Below are 16,801 nucleotides of genomic sequence, written 5' to 3' on the forward strand. Positions count from 1 at the left end.
CGAATCCCACTTTGCTGTTGTCTCAAAGAGAAGTTCTCTGTACCCTTGAGACTCAGTCATTTTACAGTTTCTTCACTGAAGAGCGCGTTGACCTTGGCGAGGTGCCTGATAGGGGAACAGCACGTCTCGCTCACGTGAGATGTGGGCAACTGGCAGGTTCGTCCCGAGGCCCCCTACTCCGGCTGTGTGCTCCGTCGGCCGCAGTGCGGGTGTCGCTGGGGGGCCCCGGGAGCCACGGCTGCGGCAGCAGGGCCGGGTGGGCTGCTTCCCCGGGAGCGCGTCAGCGCCCACTCAGAGCCTGCTGTCTGCTCCCTCAGCGGCCCCGCTCCAGGCACTGTCTCCCAGGGGCGCAGAGCTCAGCATCCAGACCAGGCTCTGAGGGGAGGGCGGGGCTCTTCTCTGTTTGCATTGCGTGTGGTGTCTTATTTGGGAGCCGAGAATGCAGCCGTTAACTCTCCCTCTGCTTCTCCGGCAGGCGCAGGCATGACGAGATGGGCGTAGCGATGGGACTCCCTGCGGGTCGCCGGCCTCCTCCCTCCTGCCTCATCGTCCTGCTGCTCAAGCTCTTGGCCGCCGCATCCCAGGGGCTGCCGGGGAGCGGGCCCCTGGGCTTCCACTTCACGCACCCCGTTTATAATGCCACTGTGCACGAGAACTCGGCCGCCAGGACCTATGTCAGCAGCCCCGGCAGGATGGGCATCGCCCTGGCCGACCGGTCCTGGGACGTCAAGTACAGGGTGGTGTCGGGGGACGAGGAGGGCTTCTTCAAGGCAGAGGAGGTGCTCATCGCAGACTTCTGCTTCCTCAGGATCCGAACGAAAGGCGGCAACTCGGCGATCCTGAACAGGGAAGTGCAGGACCACTACCTGCTGGTGGTCAAAGGCTCTGTCAGAGGAGAGGACCTGGAGGCCTGGACCAAGGTGAGTGTCCAGGTGCTGGACATGAACGACCTGAGGCCTCTGTTTTCACCCACCACGTACTCGGTGACCATAGCCGAGAGCACGCCGCTGCGGGCCAGCGTGGCCCAGGTGACTGCCACGGACGCAGACATCGGCTCCAACGGCGAGTTCTACTACTATTTCAAAAACAGGGTCGACCTCTTTTCTGTGCACCCCACCAGTGGCGTCATCTCCCTGAGTGGGCGGCTGAACTACGACGAGCAGGCCCGGCACGACCTGGAGGTGCTGGCCGTGGACCGGGGCATGAAGCTCTATGGCAACAACGGGGTGAGCAGCACCGCCAGGCTGCACGTGCACGTGGAGCGGGTGAACGCCCATGCCCCCACGCTGCGCGTGGCTGCCTTCGCCCCCTCCCCACTGGATGCAGAGCCCACCTACGCGCTGGTGACCGTAGAGGATCTCGACGAGGGGGCCAACGGGGAGGTGGAGTCCGTGTCCATAGTGGCGGGGGACCCGCTGGGCCAGTTCTTCCTGGCCAGGGACGAGACGTGGACACATGAGTACCGGGTCAAGCAGCGGCGGCCGGTGGACTGGGCCAGCTTCCCCCTGGGCTGCAACCTCACCCTGCAGGCCAGGGACCGGGGCTCGCCGCCACGGCTGTCGGCAGCCACGCTGCTGCGCGTGCCCAACCCCCACAGGAACGTGGCCCCCGTTCGCTTCGAGAAGGAGCGGTACGAGGTGCGCGTCAGTGAGTTCGCCCCACCGGGCGTGGCGGTGGCCGTGGTCAAACTGCGCCCTGAGCCGCTAGGCACCGAGTACAGGCTGTCCCCCGGGGAGGACGCCCGGAGCTTCAGCATCAACGCACGGTCTGGCCTCATCGTCACAGCGCAGCCGCTCAGCGCCGCCCACAAGGACCTCTACCAGCTGGAGGTGACCAGCCGGGGCGGGGCCCTGCGGGCGCTCGTGGCCGTGACTGTCGAGGACGCCAACGACCACGCGCCCGAGTTCCAGCAGCCCTGGTACGAGGTGGCCGTGAACGAGAGCGTGCCGGTGGGCACGGGCGTGCTGGCCGTCTCCGCGTCTGACCGCGACCAGGGGGAGAACGGCTACATCACCTACAGCATCGCCAGCCTTGGCCCGCTGCCTTTCGCCATCAACCAGTTCACGGGCCTGGTCAGCACCACTGAGGAGCTGGACTTTGAGTCCTGCCCGGAAACCTACCGCTTCGTGGTGCGGGCCTCAGACTGGGGCGCGCCCTACCGGCACGAACGCGAGGTCAACGTCACGGTGCGCGTTCGCAATGCCAATGACAACCGGCCACTCTTTGAGAGGGTGGCCTGCCAGGGGGCCATTGCCCAGGACTTCCCGGTAGGGGGCCACGTCACTGCCGTGTCTGCCATCGACGTGGACGAGCTCGAGCTGGTCAAGTACCAGATCCTCTCTGGCAATGAGCTGGGCTTTTTCTACCTGAACCCGGACTCTGGGGTCCTACAGCTGAAGAAGTCCCTGGTGGACGCTGGCGCCCACAACGCCCACTTCGCGCTCAGGATCACAGCGACCGACGGGGAGCACTTTGCGGACCCCACGTCTGTGAACATCTCGGTCCTGCAGGGGAAGGCGCCTTCCAAGAGCTTCAGCTGCAGAGAGACCCGCGTGGCGCAGAGGCTGGCGGAGAAGCTGCTCATGAAGGCCAAGGCCCATGGGCGGCTGCATCAGGGGGACGGGTTCCTGGACTTCTACGCTGCCAACAGGGAGGGCCCCCGCTTCGACAGATCGCTCCCCTCGGACTTGGCGGTCAGGGAGGACCTGCCTGTGGGCGCCGCCGTCCTGAGGGTCCGGGCCTCCGACCCAGACGCCGGCTTCAATGGGAAGGTGCTGTTCACCATCGCCGATGGCAACACGGACAGCTGCTTCAGCATCGACATGGACACCGGGCAGCTGACGGTGCTGATGCCACTGGACCGTGAGCGCACGGACCTCTACCTCCTCAACATCACCGCCTACGACCTGGGGACACCGCAGAGGGCTGCGTGGCGGCTGCTGACCGTCACCGTAGAGGATGTGAATGACAACAGCCCCGTGTTCCTGCAGGACGGCTACGCGGCCAGCGTGCCGGAGAGTGCGGGCGTCGGCACGCAGCTCATCCAGGTGGAGGCCCGGGACCCGGACCAGGGCGCCAACGGGGAGGTGACCTACTCCCTGCTGACCGACGCCCGGCAGTTTGCCATCAACAGCTCCACCGGCGTCGTGTACGTGGCCGACCAGCTGGACCGGGAGTCCAGAGCCAGCTACTCACTGAGGATAGAAGCCAGGGACAGGGCAGACGGTGGGCAGCAGCTGTCCTCGGTGGCCACGCTGCGCGTGCTGCTGGACGACGTCAACGACTGTGCCCCGGCCTTCGTACCCCGTGGCTACCGCGCCAAGGTCCCGGAGGACCTCCCGGTGGGCACGGTCGTGGCCTGGCTAGAGACCCACGACCCGGACCTGGGCCCCGGGGGGCAGGTGCGCTACTCGCTGGTCAACGACGAGGGCGGGAGGTTCGAGGTGGACAGGGCCAGCGGGGCCGTGCGGCTGCGCCGGGAGCTGGACTACGAGAAGCAGCAGTTCTACAACCTGACGGTGCGCGCCAAGGACAAGGGCCGGCCCGTGTCCCTGTCCTCCGTGTCCTTTGTGGCGGTGGAGGTGGTGGACGTCAACGAGAACCTGCACGCGCCCCGCTTCCCGGACTTCGTGGTGCTGGGCTCGGTGCGGGAGGACGCGCGTGTGGGCAGCAGCGTGCTGCGGGTGGCCGCCCGCGACGAGGACCCGGGCCGGGACGGGGAGCTGCGCTACTCCATCCGCGACGGCAGCGGCCTGGGCCGCTTCAGCATCGACGAGGACTCTGGTGAGTCCGGTGGTGGGGTGGGCAGGTCTCGGGTCCCGCGGTCTGGCCGGCACACGCAACCCCGGTGTGTGCGTCCCGGCCGGGGGGGCGCAAGTGCGCTTTATAAGAAATGGGCATTAAGGTTGAATTGTCATAATGGAGTTTTGGAGAAACGTTTTGAAACGTGGGGAAGTCCCAGTCAGTCCATGGTTCCTGCTGCTTATCAGCCCGAGGGCCACCCCTTGCCCCCCACCCTGGCGCCCCGGCCCTGCGTGGTGCCCGCAGAGAGCACACCCCTCACCCCATCCCCTCACCCTTTGCCCTGGCCAAGTCTGCCACAGGGCGGGGGTGTCGGGCTTTGTGGCGTCCAGGACACAGCCAGGCCGTCGTCTCAACACCCACGGGCACCTTGTTCCTGGCATCGAGGTCACGGTGGACACAGGCCACGGGAGGGCGTCTGCAGAGACCCAGTGCACATTGGTCCATGGGGGGCCCAAGGAGCTGTGCTTGGTCTGTGGAAGCAGCCGACACGCCGCGCCCGGAGTCAGGGCCCTGTGCAGCGGCTCTAGCTGTGGGCTGGGCTGGGGACTCCTTGGCCTCCATGAGGAAGAGTCAGTGCCAGGGATGGGTCACCTGGTACCCCTCAGCAGAGCCAACCAATGGCTCTTGGACAGGCAGAGTCGGGGCAGGAGGAAGTCCCTCCACTGAGCTCTGCCCCACGCTGGGCCTTTACCCGCTAAGGCCCCCGTGGCAGCGCCAGCCAGGGCCATGCTCGGGCATGGCTGTGGGCCTCCAGCGCCTGGGTGGGTCGGCGGGGCCTGCAGGAGACCTCAGAGCAGACTCTCGGGGCGCCCGGCCGACATAGCCACAGCCCGCCCCCACCCAGAGAGTACCGCTTCGCCACGGGTGGGTGCTGGGACGCTGATGGCGGGGTGGCTGGGGGCGCTGAGGGCGCTGGGGTGGGGAAGGTCTGCTGGAGGTGCCGCAGCTTGGTCTCCTCCGGGGCTCTTCACCTGCAGCTCCTGGTCACCAGCTTGCCAGCAGCGGGAGGGTGAAAGCCAAGAAGGGGGTCTGTGGGCTGAGAAGATGAGGGGCTTTCTGTCTGGGGGCACCCTGGCCGGTCCAGACCTCAGGAGGCAGGTCTTTGAGCTCCCTGCCTCTGCCCAGCGCCCAGCCCTCCCGGCTTGGCATGGCCGCTTGGCCTCGCAGCTCTGTCCTGGCTGCTGGCCTGGTCCTGGCCTGGGCTCTGGAGCCGCGGAGGCGGCCCTCACCCCGGGAGGCGACGGGTCTGCCCCGTGCGCGTCCAGAGACACAAGAGCCCCGGCCATAGCACCGGTTCGATCCTGGCCAGCCGGCGAGGGTCCCGCATGGCGCGCAGACCTCTCCTGTCTCGCCTGCTGCTCCCCTCAGCAGTGGATTTCGTCAGTCTGCCTGTTCTGTTCCCTGCTCTGTCTCTGGTGAACCCCAGCCACACCCAAACTGGAAGCAAATACTCAGGAAGGGGTAGCAGAGGAAGGGAGGTCTGTGCAGTGGAGGCTGCAGCCCCGGGGACAGGGCCGGGGGATCCGGAGCTGAACGACCGTCCTGACCAGGCCAACAGCAGCTTCCTAGAGTCCCTGCGAGTGGTCCAGCGGCGTAGTCCAGGGAAACGGGAAAAAATACTGAAGTTGACATGAAGCCATAGAAGGCCACGACTCGCTAAAGCAAGTCTGAGAGTTTGGAGACCTATTTTGTTCGGTTTTAAACTGTTCCCAAGCAGCAGCGTGGTGATGGCCAGAGACAGGCGCACAGATCAGCAGACTAGGCGGGTCTCTCCGGCCTCGGTCATGACAGCGGGCCGGGAGGGCAGGGGGAGAGGGGGCCGGCCGGCAGCACGGGGACCCCCGGCCTCGTGTCCGGAAGTGCGGCTGCCTGCCCGCAGCTGCACGCAGAGAGGAGCGCGGCAGGGGTGAAGATTTGAACTTGACCTGAAGGCAGCACCCCTGTGGCCCCTAGCGGCCAGGCGTCCTGCCCCATACAGGGAGGGGCACAGGAGAAAGCCAGGGGGGCTGCTGCACTGAGACGCCTGCGCAGAAGCGCGGGGACCAGCGAGCTGGCGGGAAGGGGCCGCGGAGACGGAAGAGCTGCCCACCAGGGTCACCGCGGCCTCTGCCCAGGGGCCCACAGTGAGGGCTGTGTAAGGGGGGACGCCTTCACCAAGGGGGTCTCTGCCGTTCACGAGGGAATGGGGTGCAGAGCGCGACGGTCAGCACGGGGGACAGCGCTGCGCTGTCTCGGCAGTGCGCGGCATGAGGGAGGGAAGGCCAGCGTGGACCCTGGACGCCAGGGGAGGCCAAGGGCGTGGAGGAGCAGGCGTTGGTTTTGGTGGGTGCTGGCTTTTGGGTTTTGAAAAGGTGGCCCCTGAAACCTGCCCTGAGACGCCGGCCTGCGTGGAACCAGGACGGCCCAGAGTGGAGGCCTGCCCGCCGTGCCCTCCTGCGGCTGCGCCTGTGTCGGGGATGCGCTGGGCCGTGCCCGGCAGAGGGGAGTTCCGGGGGTGACTTGAATGACGAGACTGGGTTCTTGGCAGGTTTATTCCGAGCAAAAAGAGGTTAGCGGGAGTCTGGGTCCTCCCAGCTCTGGCCTGAAGCCCCGGGCCTGCCGGAGGGGACTCCTCTGGGAACCTGGAGCAGGCACAGAAGCGGCCGGCGCGGGGTCCCTCAGAGGCTGACTCTTCAGGACACGGGCCGGGATGTGCAGTTAGGGGGCGAGTAAGAGGCTTTCGAGTGGGACTCAAAGCAGGCTGGCGGGAGAGCAAGGCTGTGTGCCCACAGTGGACACGGCAGAGTCGGAATCCGACTGGACCAGGAGGCGCAGGGCCCGTGTCTGGCGGGTCACAGGGGCTCGTCCGGAACTGCTCGCACAGAACTGCTGCCTTTCACCAGGCCATGCCACGGTGTGGGAGGCCCCAGCCCCGTGACTGCCTGACCCAGATTCCTGCAGATGCCGGAGCAGGGGAGGGCAGACGTGTGGCTGGCAAAGGGCCCGTGGGGAGCCCGGCACCCACAGAGTCCGACTGCCGTTCCCTGGGAGGTCACGTGGCAGAGGCCTGCTAGGAGGCAGCACCAGCACAGGCCTTCCTGCCCGCCCCTCGCCCTGTCTCTTTCTGAAGCCATGACACCTTCGGGCACCGCTTCCCCGTGAGCGGCACCCGGCTGGGGGCCTCCGCATGGGGAGGGGGCCCCGAGGGCCCCCAGAGAGAGGCTGCGAGTGGACACGTGTGGCTTTTATTGTCTCTACATTTTTTTTTTAAGATTTATTTTTTTACACAGGAACCGGAGTATAAGCCAGATGTGTGGGGGATGAGAGGATTCACCAGAGAGTGGGGAGCAGAACAGGCAGACAGACGGAGGACACTGCTGAGGGGAGCAGTGGGGAGACAGGAGGGGTCTGCCGTGCCATGTAGGTATCTCCGCTGCTGGCAGGGATCGAACTGGCACTGCAGAGACTGAGGACAGCTCCACAGCGCTGCGCTCAACCGCCTGCGCCACCAGGGAGGCCTTGTCTCTACCATTTTTTCTGTCTGATGTAGCATCTGTCTTCATCACACTGTCAGCCAGTTGCTTTCTGTTGTGAATTATGTTTACGGTTATCTGGGTCGGGCCTTCCTGGGGGCGCAGGGGTTAGTCTCAGGCTATCAAGCTATTGGCAGCCACTGCAGCATGAGTTGGATCCCAGCCAGGGAGCGACCCACAGGCGCAGCAGACCTCTCCCGTCTCCCCGCTGCTCCCCTCAGCAGAGTGTCTCAGTGGATCCACCTGTTCTGCTCCCAGCTCTGTCTCTGGGGAGTCCTCTCACCCCTGCACCTCTGGCCTGCACCCCAGCTCTTGTATGCACAAATAAATAATAAATCTTAAAAAGATTATACGGGTCATTATGAAGCTAGAAAATGTGAATAAGCCGAAAAGAGACAAGCAACAGAAAAGAAAGCCCCCCAGGGACTTCCTGCGCCCCAGGGACACTGCTTGCTACTGTGCGGAGGCGGGACCGTGGCCCCTGCTCGGCGGCGCGGCGGGACGTGACTCCATCTCTCTGGAACTTGGTTTCTTATTTGGTAAAACCAGAGTCCCCACCTCAAGAAAATGCCTTGCTGCATTTAAAAGACGGGAGTCGTGAGTGTCTCCGGGGGCTGCTGAGGACCTGCGTGACGGGGTCTGGGTGCCACGGGAGCGCGGCCTGGCTGTTCCCGCAGCAGCTCCTGCCAGGAGGGTCCCCAGCAAGGGCCTGGCACTCACCAGCCAGGCCGGTCTTTGTGGAAGGACGGGGGACCGTCTGCCTCCTGGGGAGCACGGGCTTAGGCGGACAAGCAGGCGGGGAACCCCTGGGGCCCAGCATGTGGGGCTCTGGTGGGGCTGGGAGGCTCCCTGGGGGTGGCAGCGAGCATGGGGTGGGCAGGGCAGCTCGCCAGGGCTTCCTCAGGCACTGTTTCATGCTGCCTCTCGACCAGCATCTTCAGTGCTCAGGGCCGGGCGTGTCAGAGGCGTGTGCTGGGCGTGCTCTTGTCCGGAGACCTGCCCTGGGCCTGCACATGCACGGGGCTCGCAGGGAGCCAGCAGGCCTAGGGCTGTGGGTGCCATGTTTGTGTCTCTGTGTGTGTGTGTGTGTGTGTGCGTGTGAGTGTGTGTCTTCTGGGTCAACAGGGCCAGACCGCAGGCCGCCCCCTGGTTTTGGAAATGACTTCGGTGGACACGGCTGCTGCCCGCAGAGGGCGCTGACCCCCGGAAGCCGGGGAAGAGGGCGGCCGGGGCCCGCTCACCACTCGGAAGCCAGCACTGGAGACGGGCGTCATGGGAGGAAATTAGATTTCATCGGGAGCCGCACCCCGAGAAGGGGTGGCTGCTGTCTCAAAGGCTGTCTCCCCAAACTGGGGGGCATTAGGGACGTGTGGGGTGCAGAGGAAGGGAGAGCTACTGGGTCTGCCCCAGCAGGACCCCCAGGAAGCAGGCGGGGCCCCGGGAGCTGCGCACACCCCCTCTCCCTCCCAAGCTTGGTCTTCGGCTCTGTTGGGCCTGGCCCGAGGGGCGCTTCTCAGCACGTCGGGAGCCGGGACAGCCTGGCCCCGCTTCCCGGCTCCCTGGCCCCGTCCGCAGGAAGAGGTGGACAGGAGCAGAGCCAGGCGAGCGAGCAGGTGCTGCGACCGTCCTCCCGGGCGCGGGGGCCTTGCCCCACCTGGGCTTGTCCTGAGCATCTCGCGGGAGGCGGGCAGGCCGGGTCTTGGGGTGCGAGCACCCCGCCCGCTCTCGGCTGCCCCGCGCCACCATTTCCAGGGGGCGGCCTCACCTCTCCCCGGGGACGTGGCTGGAGCAAGTTGCCGTCCGCCCCGGGCCTGGAGGGGAGGGCGCGCTCCCCCCTCACTCACCCCGCCGATAATTCCAGTCGCGCAGAGTCGAGGCCGCGGGCAGGCCGGCTCGGGCGTCTCCCACGGTCCCGTTTCCACACGCGGGCCGCGCAGGCAGACTCGAGCGCCGCCGCCGGCGGCTCCCGCTCCCGGAGGACCACTTGCTTCCCATTACGCTGTTTTTCCTTTTTATCAAATTGCTAAGAAACAGTAACGCAATTGATTTAAATGATCTCCATCGCGCACAGCCTCGAAGACGGCGGCGGCTTCTTACGCTCCGTCATGCTGCCGCTCTTGGCTCCCATGAGCCGTGGTCTCAGCCACGCTCCTAGAACACCCGGGTTGACTCCGTTCACTAACTTTCTCGTTTTCCATTAACCGCGGTCTCCTGTCTCACGCCGCCCCGGCCCGCTGGTGCTGCTGACTCGACAGCAACGCCTTTCAAGAGAAGAAACCACCCGTCCTTGGTGGGTCTCCCATGTTTATTTGTAAAGTCTCACCTTCAGTGTTGCAGCTTGGCGCCACTTCGAGTTTCACTGTGCTCCTCTCGTGGCTGGCTCGGGGGCGGGTGCCTGGACACCTGAGCAACACTTTCTTTTCTCTTTGTGTTTGGACAAGGAGAGGTGGTTCTCTTTCCATTTGTTCAGCTCTTTTTTTGCAGAATTAATTAGAAAAGCTGTTTGTCCCATATTAATAAGCTCCTGTTTGGTGTTTATTCCTCCGTGGCCCCTCCGGCCGTGGCCGCAGTCTAAGCCCGCGTGGCACAGCTCCCCAGTGGCCGTGGCTTGGCCTGCTGTGGCGGGGAGGTGGCCGCGTGCTGGGAACCGAGCACATGTGTGCTTCCCTGGCCTTGTGACATTTTCAGGAGCTGCTTTTGGACATAAAAAAATAATTTCTCTCCAAACACACCTGAACAGAAAGTTTCCAGAAGTGCTGTCTTTGGGGAAGGATGTATTTCGTATTTTACTGAGTCTCCCTTAAAGTACTGACGGTGTGAAGTCGTGTTCTGGAGGTGCTGGCCTCGGAGAGCGGGTCCCGGGGTTCACTCTGGGAACGGTGTCCCCAGAGCTGCCCTCTCAGCGGCTCCGGCGAGTTCCCAGGCGGGTCTCCCCGCGACACAGGGGCGCGGGCTGCATCCAGAGGGCGGGTTTCCTGTGAAGAAGGGAGCGGGAATGAGGACACTCGCCTGGACGCCAGCGGGCGGAGGGGCTGCCCCGGAGGGACGGGTTTCCGGGGAGGGGCCTGCGTGGCCACAGCCGGGCGGCCGGGGGAGCTGCCCCTGCCGAGGGGGTCAGTGTGGAGAACCCCGGCGTGGCCGCTGCCCCTTCCGGGGCAGAGGCCGCCCTGATCCGTCTTCTCTTTGGGAGGGGCTCGCTCCTTTGTGGGGTGGTTCATTTTTGTTGATTTGGAGTAACTCGGTAGAATTTGAAAGGGACCAGGGATTCCACAGTGGCCTCCACCTGCACACCCCACGTCCCACGCCGACGCCCCCACAGCCTCTGCCGGGCTGCGCGGCCTGAGGTGGTGCCGGCATTTTCACTTCCAGAGCGGGTTTAACGGTGACTTGCCCCCCACCCAGCCCCATCGGCCATTCCTGGCCCCGCGTTGCCCCCGCCACGGTTTTTGTTCTTTCCCCGTCACATCCCTTCCCTTGCTCGGCCAGGCACGCTTTGTCCCAAGACACGGCACCTTCTCCTTGGGGGACAGTGGGGGGCTGGGCATCTGCGCCCCGGCCCGCTGAGGGCTGCCCTCCTTGTACGGGCTGTGCTGCCGTGGGGTGCCCGGCGGGTAGAGGGGCTGTGGCGGGAGGCCCCGCCTCCGAGCCACGGGGTTCGTGTCATGCGCCCCCAGCTGAGGAGCTGCCGCCCGCAGCCGTTCCTGCCTCACCTCTCAGTCCACGCCCGACACGCGGCTCCTGCGTCCCCTGCCAAGCCAGACCCTCCCGCGTGTGGGGGCCGCATCCCTGGCGTGTCTGGGAGTGTGGACAGCCAGAGGGGCAGCCCCGGCCTGCGGGTGGGGGCAGGGCTGTGGGTGCTGGGTGGGGCGGAGGGGGTACCGCCCCGCTGGCAGCGGGGCTCTGTGAGGTCGCACGGGCGCTCTAGGAACTGACCACGCAGCCCCGCAATATGGCTGCCAGCCGCCCCGCGGGGCCAACACCAACACCCGAGGGGCTCGGCGCTCCGGGCCGCTCCCAGGTCCTGCAGCGTGATGGTGTCTAAGCAAGTTCAGAAGTGACAGTTCCAGGGGCCTCTGACGACACACACGGGCATCTTGAGTGGGCGCCGGGGGGAGGGCGGGAGGGGCAGGGGCCCGGGGTGTGGAGCCTGGCGAGGCCGAGCCCGGGGAGGAGTAAGAGCGAGCCCCAGACTCAGGAAGACACGGGGTGCCCGCCGGGCGGACAGACGGGAGGAGCGCGCGCTCTCCAGGGAGGAAAGTGGGTCCCTCGCGGAGGGCTGAGCCCTCGCCCCAAGCATCCAGCCTGCACCTGGCTGGAAGCCGCTGCGCGGGGGCCTGGGCCTGCCCCGCCTCTCTGGGCTCCGGGCCGTGGTCAGGGACGCGGCGTCGGAGACGTGCCCGTGCCGCCCGCGGAGGCGCAGCGCGTCAGACCCGGGAGTACCCGCACTTCACGGCCAAACCGCGCGCGTTTCAATCACGCTGGAAGTGAAAGTGGCCTTGGAATCAGCTTGCTGGGTCCGAAGAAGGCCCTCGCCGCCCCCAGCCCTGCGCCGCAGCCCCCGTCCGCCCTCCGTGTGCCCGTCCGTCCCTCCACCGCGGCCGGGCCCGGCCGGGCTCGTCGGCATGAGTCCCCGGGCTCTCAGAACGTGCATCTGTCTGCCTGACGGGAGCCGGGGGGGCACGCTTGGGAGACTGGCACAGCAGCTGCCCCGGCCACGCGGCCTCGAGCGGAGGCCAGAGGCAGAACTGTCTGGCTGGGCTGCGAGCTCCCGCCGACCAGGGGGCTGGCCCCGGAGCCCAGGGGACGCCGGCTGCACTCCGGGCTGCGAGCTCCCGCTGACCCAGGAGCCCAGGGGGCGCCGGCCTCCACACCCGCTGCACCCGCCGCCGCCCGTCCCTGCCCCAGAAGCCAGGCGGGGCCCTCGCGCGCCCCACAGGGCTGGTCCCCACCCTCCCTCGCCCTCTGCCCCCGCCCAGTCGGGGTAGACAGGCCGCTGCTGGGGCCTTCATCCAGAACCCCCCCCGCCCCGGCCGACGGGTCCACTCCCCGCCGCCCGCAGGCACCCGGACACAAGCGTCCTCTGTGTGTTTTTTAGCAGCTGCTGACCCTCAAGCCCAAACAGAACCAGAACGCCTGGCGCGGGCCGGAGCTGGCGTGGCCGGGGCTGCTGCTTCGGGGGACTTGACCTGGCTCTGCTTTAACCTGCTCTCAGCGAGGGGGGTTCCGACCGTCCTCCGGGGCTGTGGCGGCGGGCAGCCGCCCTGAAGGGGAGGCCCCAGCCACAGGCCGGCTCGCGCTCCCGGGGCCCCGGGCCATGAGCAGCGAGGGTGCGGGTGTCTGCGGGGCTTGGCGTGTGCGCGGTCCATCCCCAGATGCGCCTGTGTGTGCACGTGTTTGCCGTGGGTTGCTGTGTGCACGTGTGTTTACATGTGTGCACGAGGGAGGGGAGCATGTGCCCCGTGCGTGTGCGGTGGACCCGCCTCTGCCCGCCCCCTGCGCTCCGGCTCCGTCCGTCCGTGATTGATGGGGTTCAGGAACCGACATGTGCCCGGCGCTGCCCCTGACCCCGCGCTCCGGCTGGGCTGCCACGTTTCCTCCCGCCCCGGCTCGTCACCATCTAGCAGCAGATTCTGACGCGTGCAAATTAATAATCGCTCCGTCAGAATGAACACGGCGACCTCTGCGCGCGACGGGGTGGGAGGGGGCGAAGCCGCTCGGGAACACGGGATCGCAGTTCAACAAGAGAAGCAGCACTTTGTGGTGCGTGTGCTGTGTGTGTGGCGTTTGTGCGAGGTGTGTGTGTGGGGTGTGTGTGTGAGGTGTGTGTGTGGGGTGTGGTGTGTGTGGTGTGGCGTGTGTGTGAGGTGTGTGGGGTGTGGCGTGTGTGGTGTGAGGTGTGTGTGAGGTGTGTGTGTGGGGTGTGGCGTGTGTGTGAGGTGTGTGTGAGGTGTGTGTGTGGTGTGGCGTGTGTGGTGTGGCGTGTGTGTGAGGTGTGTGTGGAGTGTGTGTGTGAGGTGTGTGTGTGTGGTGTGGCGTGTGTGTGAGGTGTGTGTGTGGGGTGTGGCGTGTGTGGTGTGGCGTGTGTGTGAGGTGTGTGTGAGGTGTGTGTGTGGTGTGGCGTGTGTGTGTGGCGTGTGTGTGAGGTGTGTGTGGAGTGTGTGTGTGAGGTGTGTGTGTGGGGTGTGGCGTGTGTGTGAGGTGTGTGTGTGGGGTGTGTGTGTGAGGTGTGTGTGGGGTGTGTGTGAGGTGTGTGTGTGGGTGTGTGTGAGGTGTGTGTGTGGGGTGTGTGTGAGGTGTGTGTGTGGTGTGGTGTGTGTGTGAGGTGTGTGTGGGGTGTGTGTGAGGTGTGTGTGTGTGGTGTGGCGTGTGTGTGAGGTGTGTGTGTGGGGGTGTGTGAGGTGTGTGTGTGAGTGTGGTGTGGCGTGTGTGTGAGGTGTGTGTGTGGCGTGTGTGGGGTGTGGCGTGTATATGTGTGTGAGGTGTGTGTGAGGTGTGTGTGAGGTGTGAGGTGTGTGTGTGAGGTGTGTGTGGGGGGTGTGTGTGAGGTGTGAGTGTGGTGTGGCGTGTGTGTGAGGTGTGTGTGGGGGTGTGTGAGGTGTGTGTGAGTGTGGTGTGGCGTGTGTGTGAGGTGTGTGTGTGGTGTGGCGTGTGTGTGGTGGTGTGGCGTGTGAGTGTGTGTGTGAGGTGTGTGTGAGGTGTGTGTGAGGTGTGAGGTGTGGTGTGGGGTGTGTGTGAGGGTGTGTGTGGGGTGTGTGTGAGGTGTGTGTGTGGTGTGTGTGTGTGAGGTGTGTGTGGGGGTGTGTGTGAGTGTGTGTGTGGTGTGGCGTGTGTGTGAGGTGTGTGTGGGGTGTGTGTGAGGTGTGTGTGAGTGTGGTGTGGCGTGTGTGTGAGGTGTGTGTGTGGCGTGTGTGGGGTGTGGCGTGTATATGTGTGTGAGGTGTGTGTGAGGTGTGTGTGAGGTGTGAGGTGTGTGTGTGGGGTGTGTGTGTGAGGTGTGTGTGGGGTGTGTGTGAGGTGTGTGTGTGGCGTGTGTGTGAGGTGTGTGTGGGGGGTGTGTGTGAGGTGTGAGTGTGGTGTGGCGTGTGTGTGAGGTGTGTGTGGGGGTGTGTGAGGTGTGTGTGAGTGTGGTGTGGCGTGTGTGTGAGGTGTGTGTGTGGCGTGTGTGGGGTGTGGCGTGTATATGTGTGTGAGGTGTGTGTGAGGTGTGTGGTGTGTGGGGGGGGTGTGGCGTGACGGGCCGCGCGGGGGAAGGGACACAGAGCAGGGCCGTGGGGGGCTCCTGGGGTGCGAGGGCTCCTTGCTCGCTGGCCCCGCTCGTCTCCTCGGGAGAGACTGACCCTTCCCGGGACGCTCAAATCCGGGGCTCCGGCAGGCGGGGCCCCGTCACGCCCGTGGCCAGGCCCCCGCCCCGGCCGTCCCGCCCCGCCCCGCCCCCGCCCCGCCCCCGCCCCGCCCCCGCCCCGCCCCCCGCCCCGCCGTCCGGGCGGCGTCCCGGCCCCGGCTCTCGGCGCCCGGCGCCCCGCGCTCGCTCACACGCTGTCTCCCGCAGGCGTCATCTCCACGGCCGACGCGCTGGACCGCGAGGCGGCCGCCGCCTACTGGCTGACCGTGCACGCGGCCGACCGCGGCGCCGCGCCCCGGCACGCCCGCGTCGAGGTGTACCTGGCGGTCGAGGACGTCAACGACAACGCGCCGCTGCCCTCGGAGCCGCTGTACCGGCCCGCCGTGCCCGAGAACTCGCCGCGGGACGCGCCCGTCGTGCAGGTCCAGGCCGAGGACCCCGACCCCAGCTCGCGCGGGCGGCTGGCCTACCGCATCGCCAGCGGGAACCCCCAGAACTTCTTCGCCATCAACGGCCGGACAGGTGAGGCGCCCCCGGCCTGCCGGCGGCCGCTCCGGCCGCGCCGCTGCCCCCCGGGCCGGCCCGGCGCTCACCGGCCCGCGTGGGATCCGGCACATTGCACGGGGCGGCAGGCCAGAGCCAGGCTCACCCTCGCCCGCGCGGTGCAGGCTGCGCCCCTCTGCCCCTGACCTCTCCGGGACCCCGCGCTGGCCCTCCCGTGAGAGCAGCCCCTCAGCGGCCTCCACCGCGCGGCCGCCGCCTCGAAGAGAAGAGGGTGGGGGCACCAGAGCCCGCGGGGTGCCCTCTGGCCGGGATAAACGGGCTGCTTGCTTGGGCAGGGAGGCGGCTGTGCACCCGTGAGGACTCGCGGAGTGGCCATGGCTAAGGGGGCACACACGGGGGGCAGGAGGGGCATGGTGGGATGTGCAGGGACACACGGGGGCACATGGGGGACACGCAGGATGCAGAGGGACATACGGGAGATGCAGGGGCATGGAGGAACACGGAGCGACATGGAGGGACATGGACGGATGCAAAGGAACATGCAAGGATGTGGAGGGATGCGCAGGGGGGAGTGGGGGACACACAGGGATGCACAGGGACATGGAGGGATGCATAGGGACATGGAGCTGGCTGGCAGGCGGGTCCCGCTGCCCACCCCTGAGTCTGGTGAGAGGAATCCGAGTCTCCTCCAGCCACTTGGTTGGTTTCTGTTCTCTGCGAGATCTCCTGTCCTCTGAGGCGTCCGTCGTCCTGAGTGTGCACTTGCCAGATCACTCGCTTTCGCTTGGTCTCGCTGTGAGAACATGGTGGGCTGGGAGCCGGGAAGCAGGGGTATCTGCTGGGAAACCAGCTGTAGACGCAGTTCTGTGGCTCGGGGTCGAGTGTCTTAGGGCCCAGGGCGTCTCTGGGTGCCAGGGTCTCTGCTGAGCCCAGCCAGGGGGGCTCGGGGCGGTTCCAGCCTGGGAGGTGCGGCCGCTCTCCGCAAGGCCGTGCTGGGCCCAGTGGCTGGGGAGCAACAGGTTGCTTTGTTCTCTCACCCCTCTGTGGCTCAGTACGTCTCTGGATTTGGGGTCCTAACTGTGCCCAGGACACAAAGAAATAAGAGACTTCTCCGCCGTGACAGATAGTCCCCAGCCAAGCGAGCGCTCGTGGGGACCTGCAGTGCGGAGCCGCGCCTCGGGAGTCTCCAGGTGGACCCGGCGGCGTCTGGAGGACCGAGGTCTGGCACTTGCCAGCGCGCCCTCTGAATGCGTCCTGGTGGCTTCCCGGTGTCTGTGACTGCGCGGCCTGAGGCCGGGGAGGGGTGCGCCTCAGCAGCACCCCCTTGCCGCTCGCTGCAGCATCCACACAGTCTTCCCCGTTGTAGAACAAGGGGTTGCGTTTTCATTTTCAATGGCCCCTCTGTGTCCACAAGGCTTCCCTCTGAGCCTCTGTGTGTTGTCTGCAGGCATGGAGGGCGGGGCGGGCTCCTCCCCGGCTCCGCCCACCTGCTCCCCCCAGCTTCCCCCCCCAGCTCCCCCTAGCTCCCCCCCCAGCTCCTCCCCGCTCCCCTCTGCTGCCAGGGGCCCCTGGCTGGGCTCTGCCTCCCACAGCTGAGCCATCACAGAAGTGAGAACAGCAAGTGACTGGAAAACCAAGA

The 16,801-nt window shown here is 66.2% G+C and overlaps 1 protein-coding gene across 1 annotated transcript in view; it reads left to right on the top strand.

The window, feature by feature from the left end:
- The window catches only part of FAT3 (FAT atypical cadherin 3), a 123,255-nt gene that overhangs the window by 40,890 nt on the left and 65,564 nt on the right, over positions 1-16,801 (top strand). Inside the window, 2 exon segments of the mRNA XM_037504725.1 lie at positions 476-3,783; positions 14,866-15,180. Of these exon segments, the coding sequence (XP_037360622.1) occupies positions 492-3,783; positions 14,866-15,180 (3,607 nt within the window). The 5' untranslated portion in view covers positions 476-491.

This window comes from Talpa occidentalis, unplaced genomic scaffold (genome assembly GCF_014898055.3).
Source record: "Talpa occidentalis isolate TD23 unplaced genomic scaffold, MPIMG_talOcc4v2.1 talOcc4.12, whole genome shotgun sequence".
Classification (NCBI taxonomy): Eukaryota; Metazoa; Chordata; class Mammalia; order Eulipotyphla; family Talpidae; genus Talpa; species Talpa occidentalis.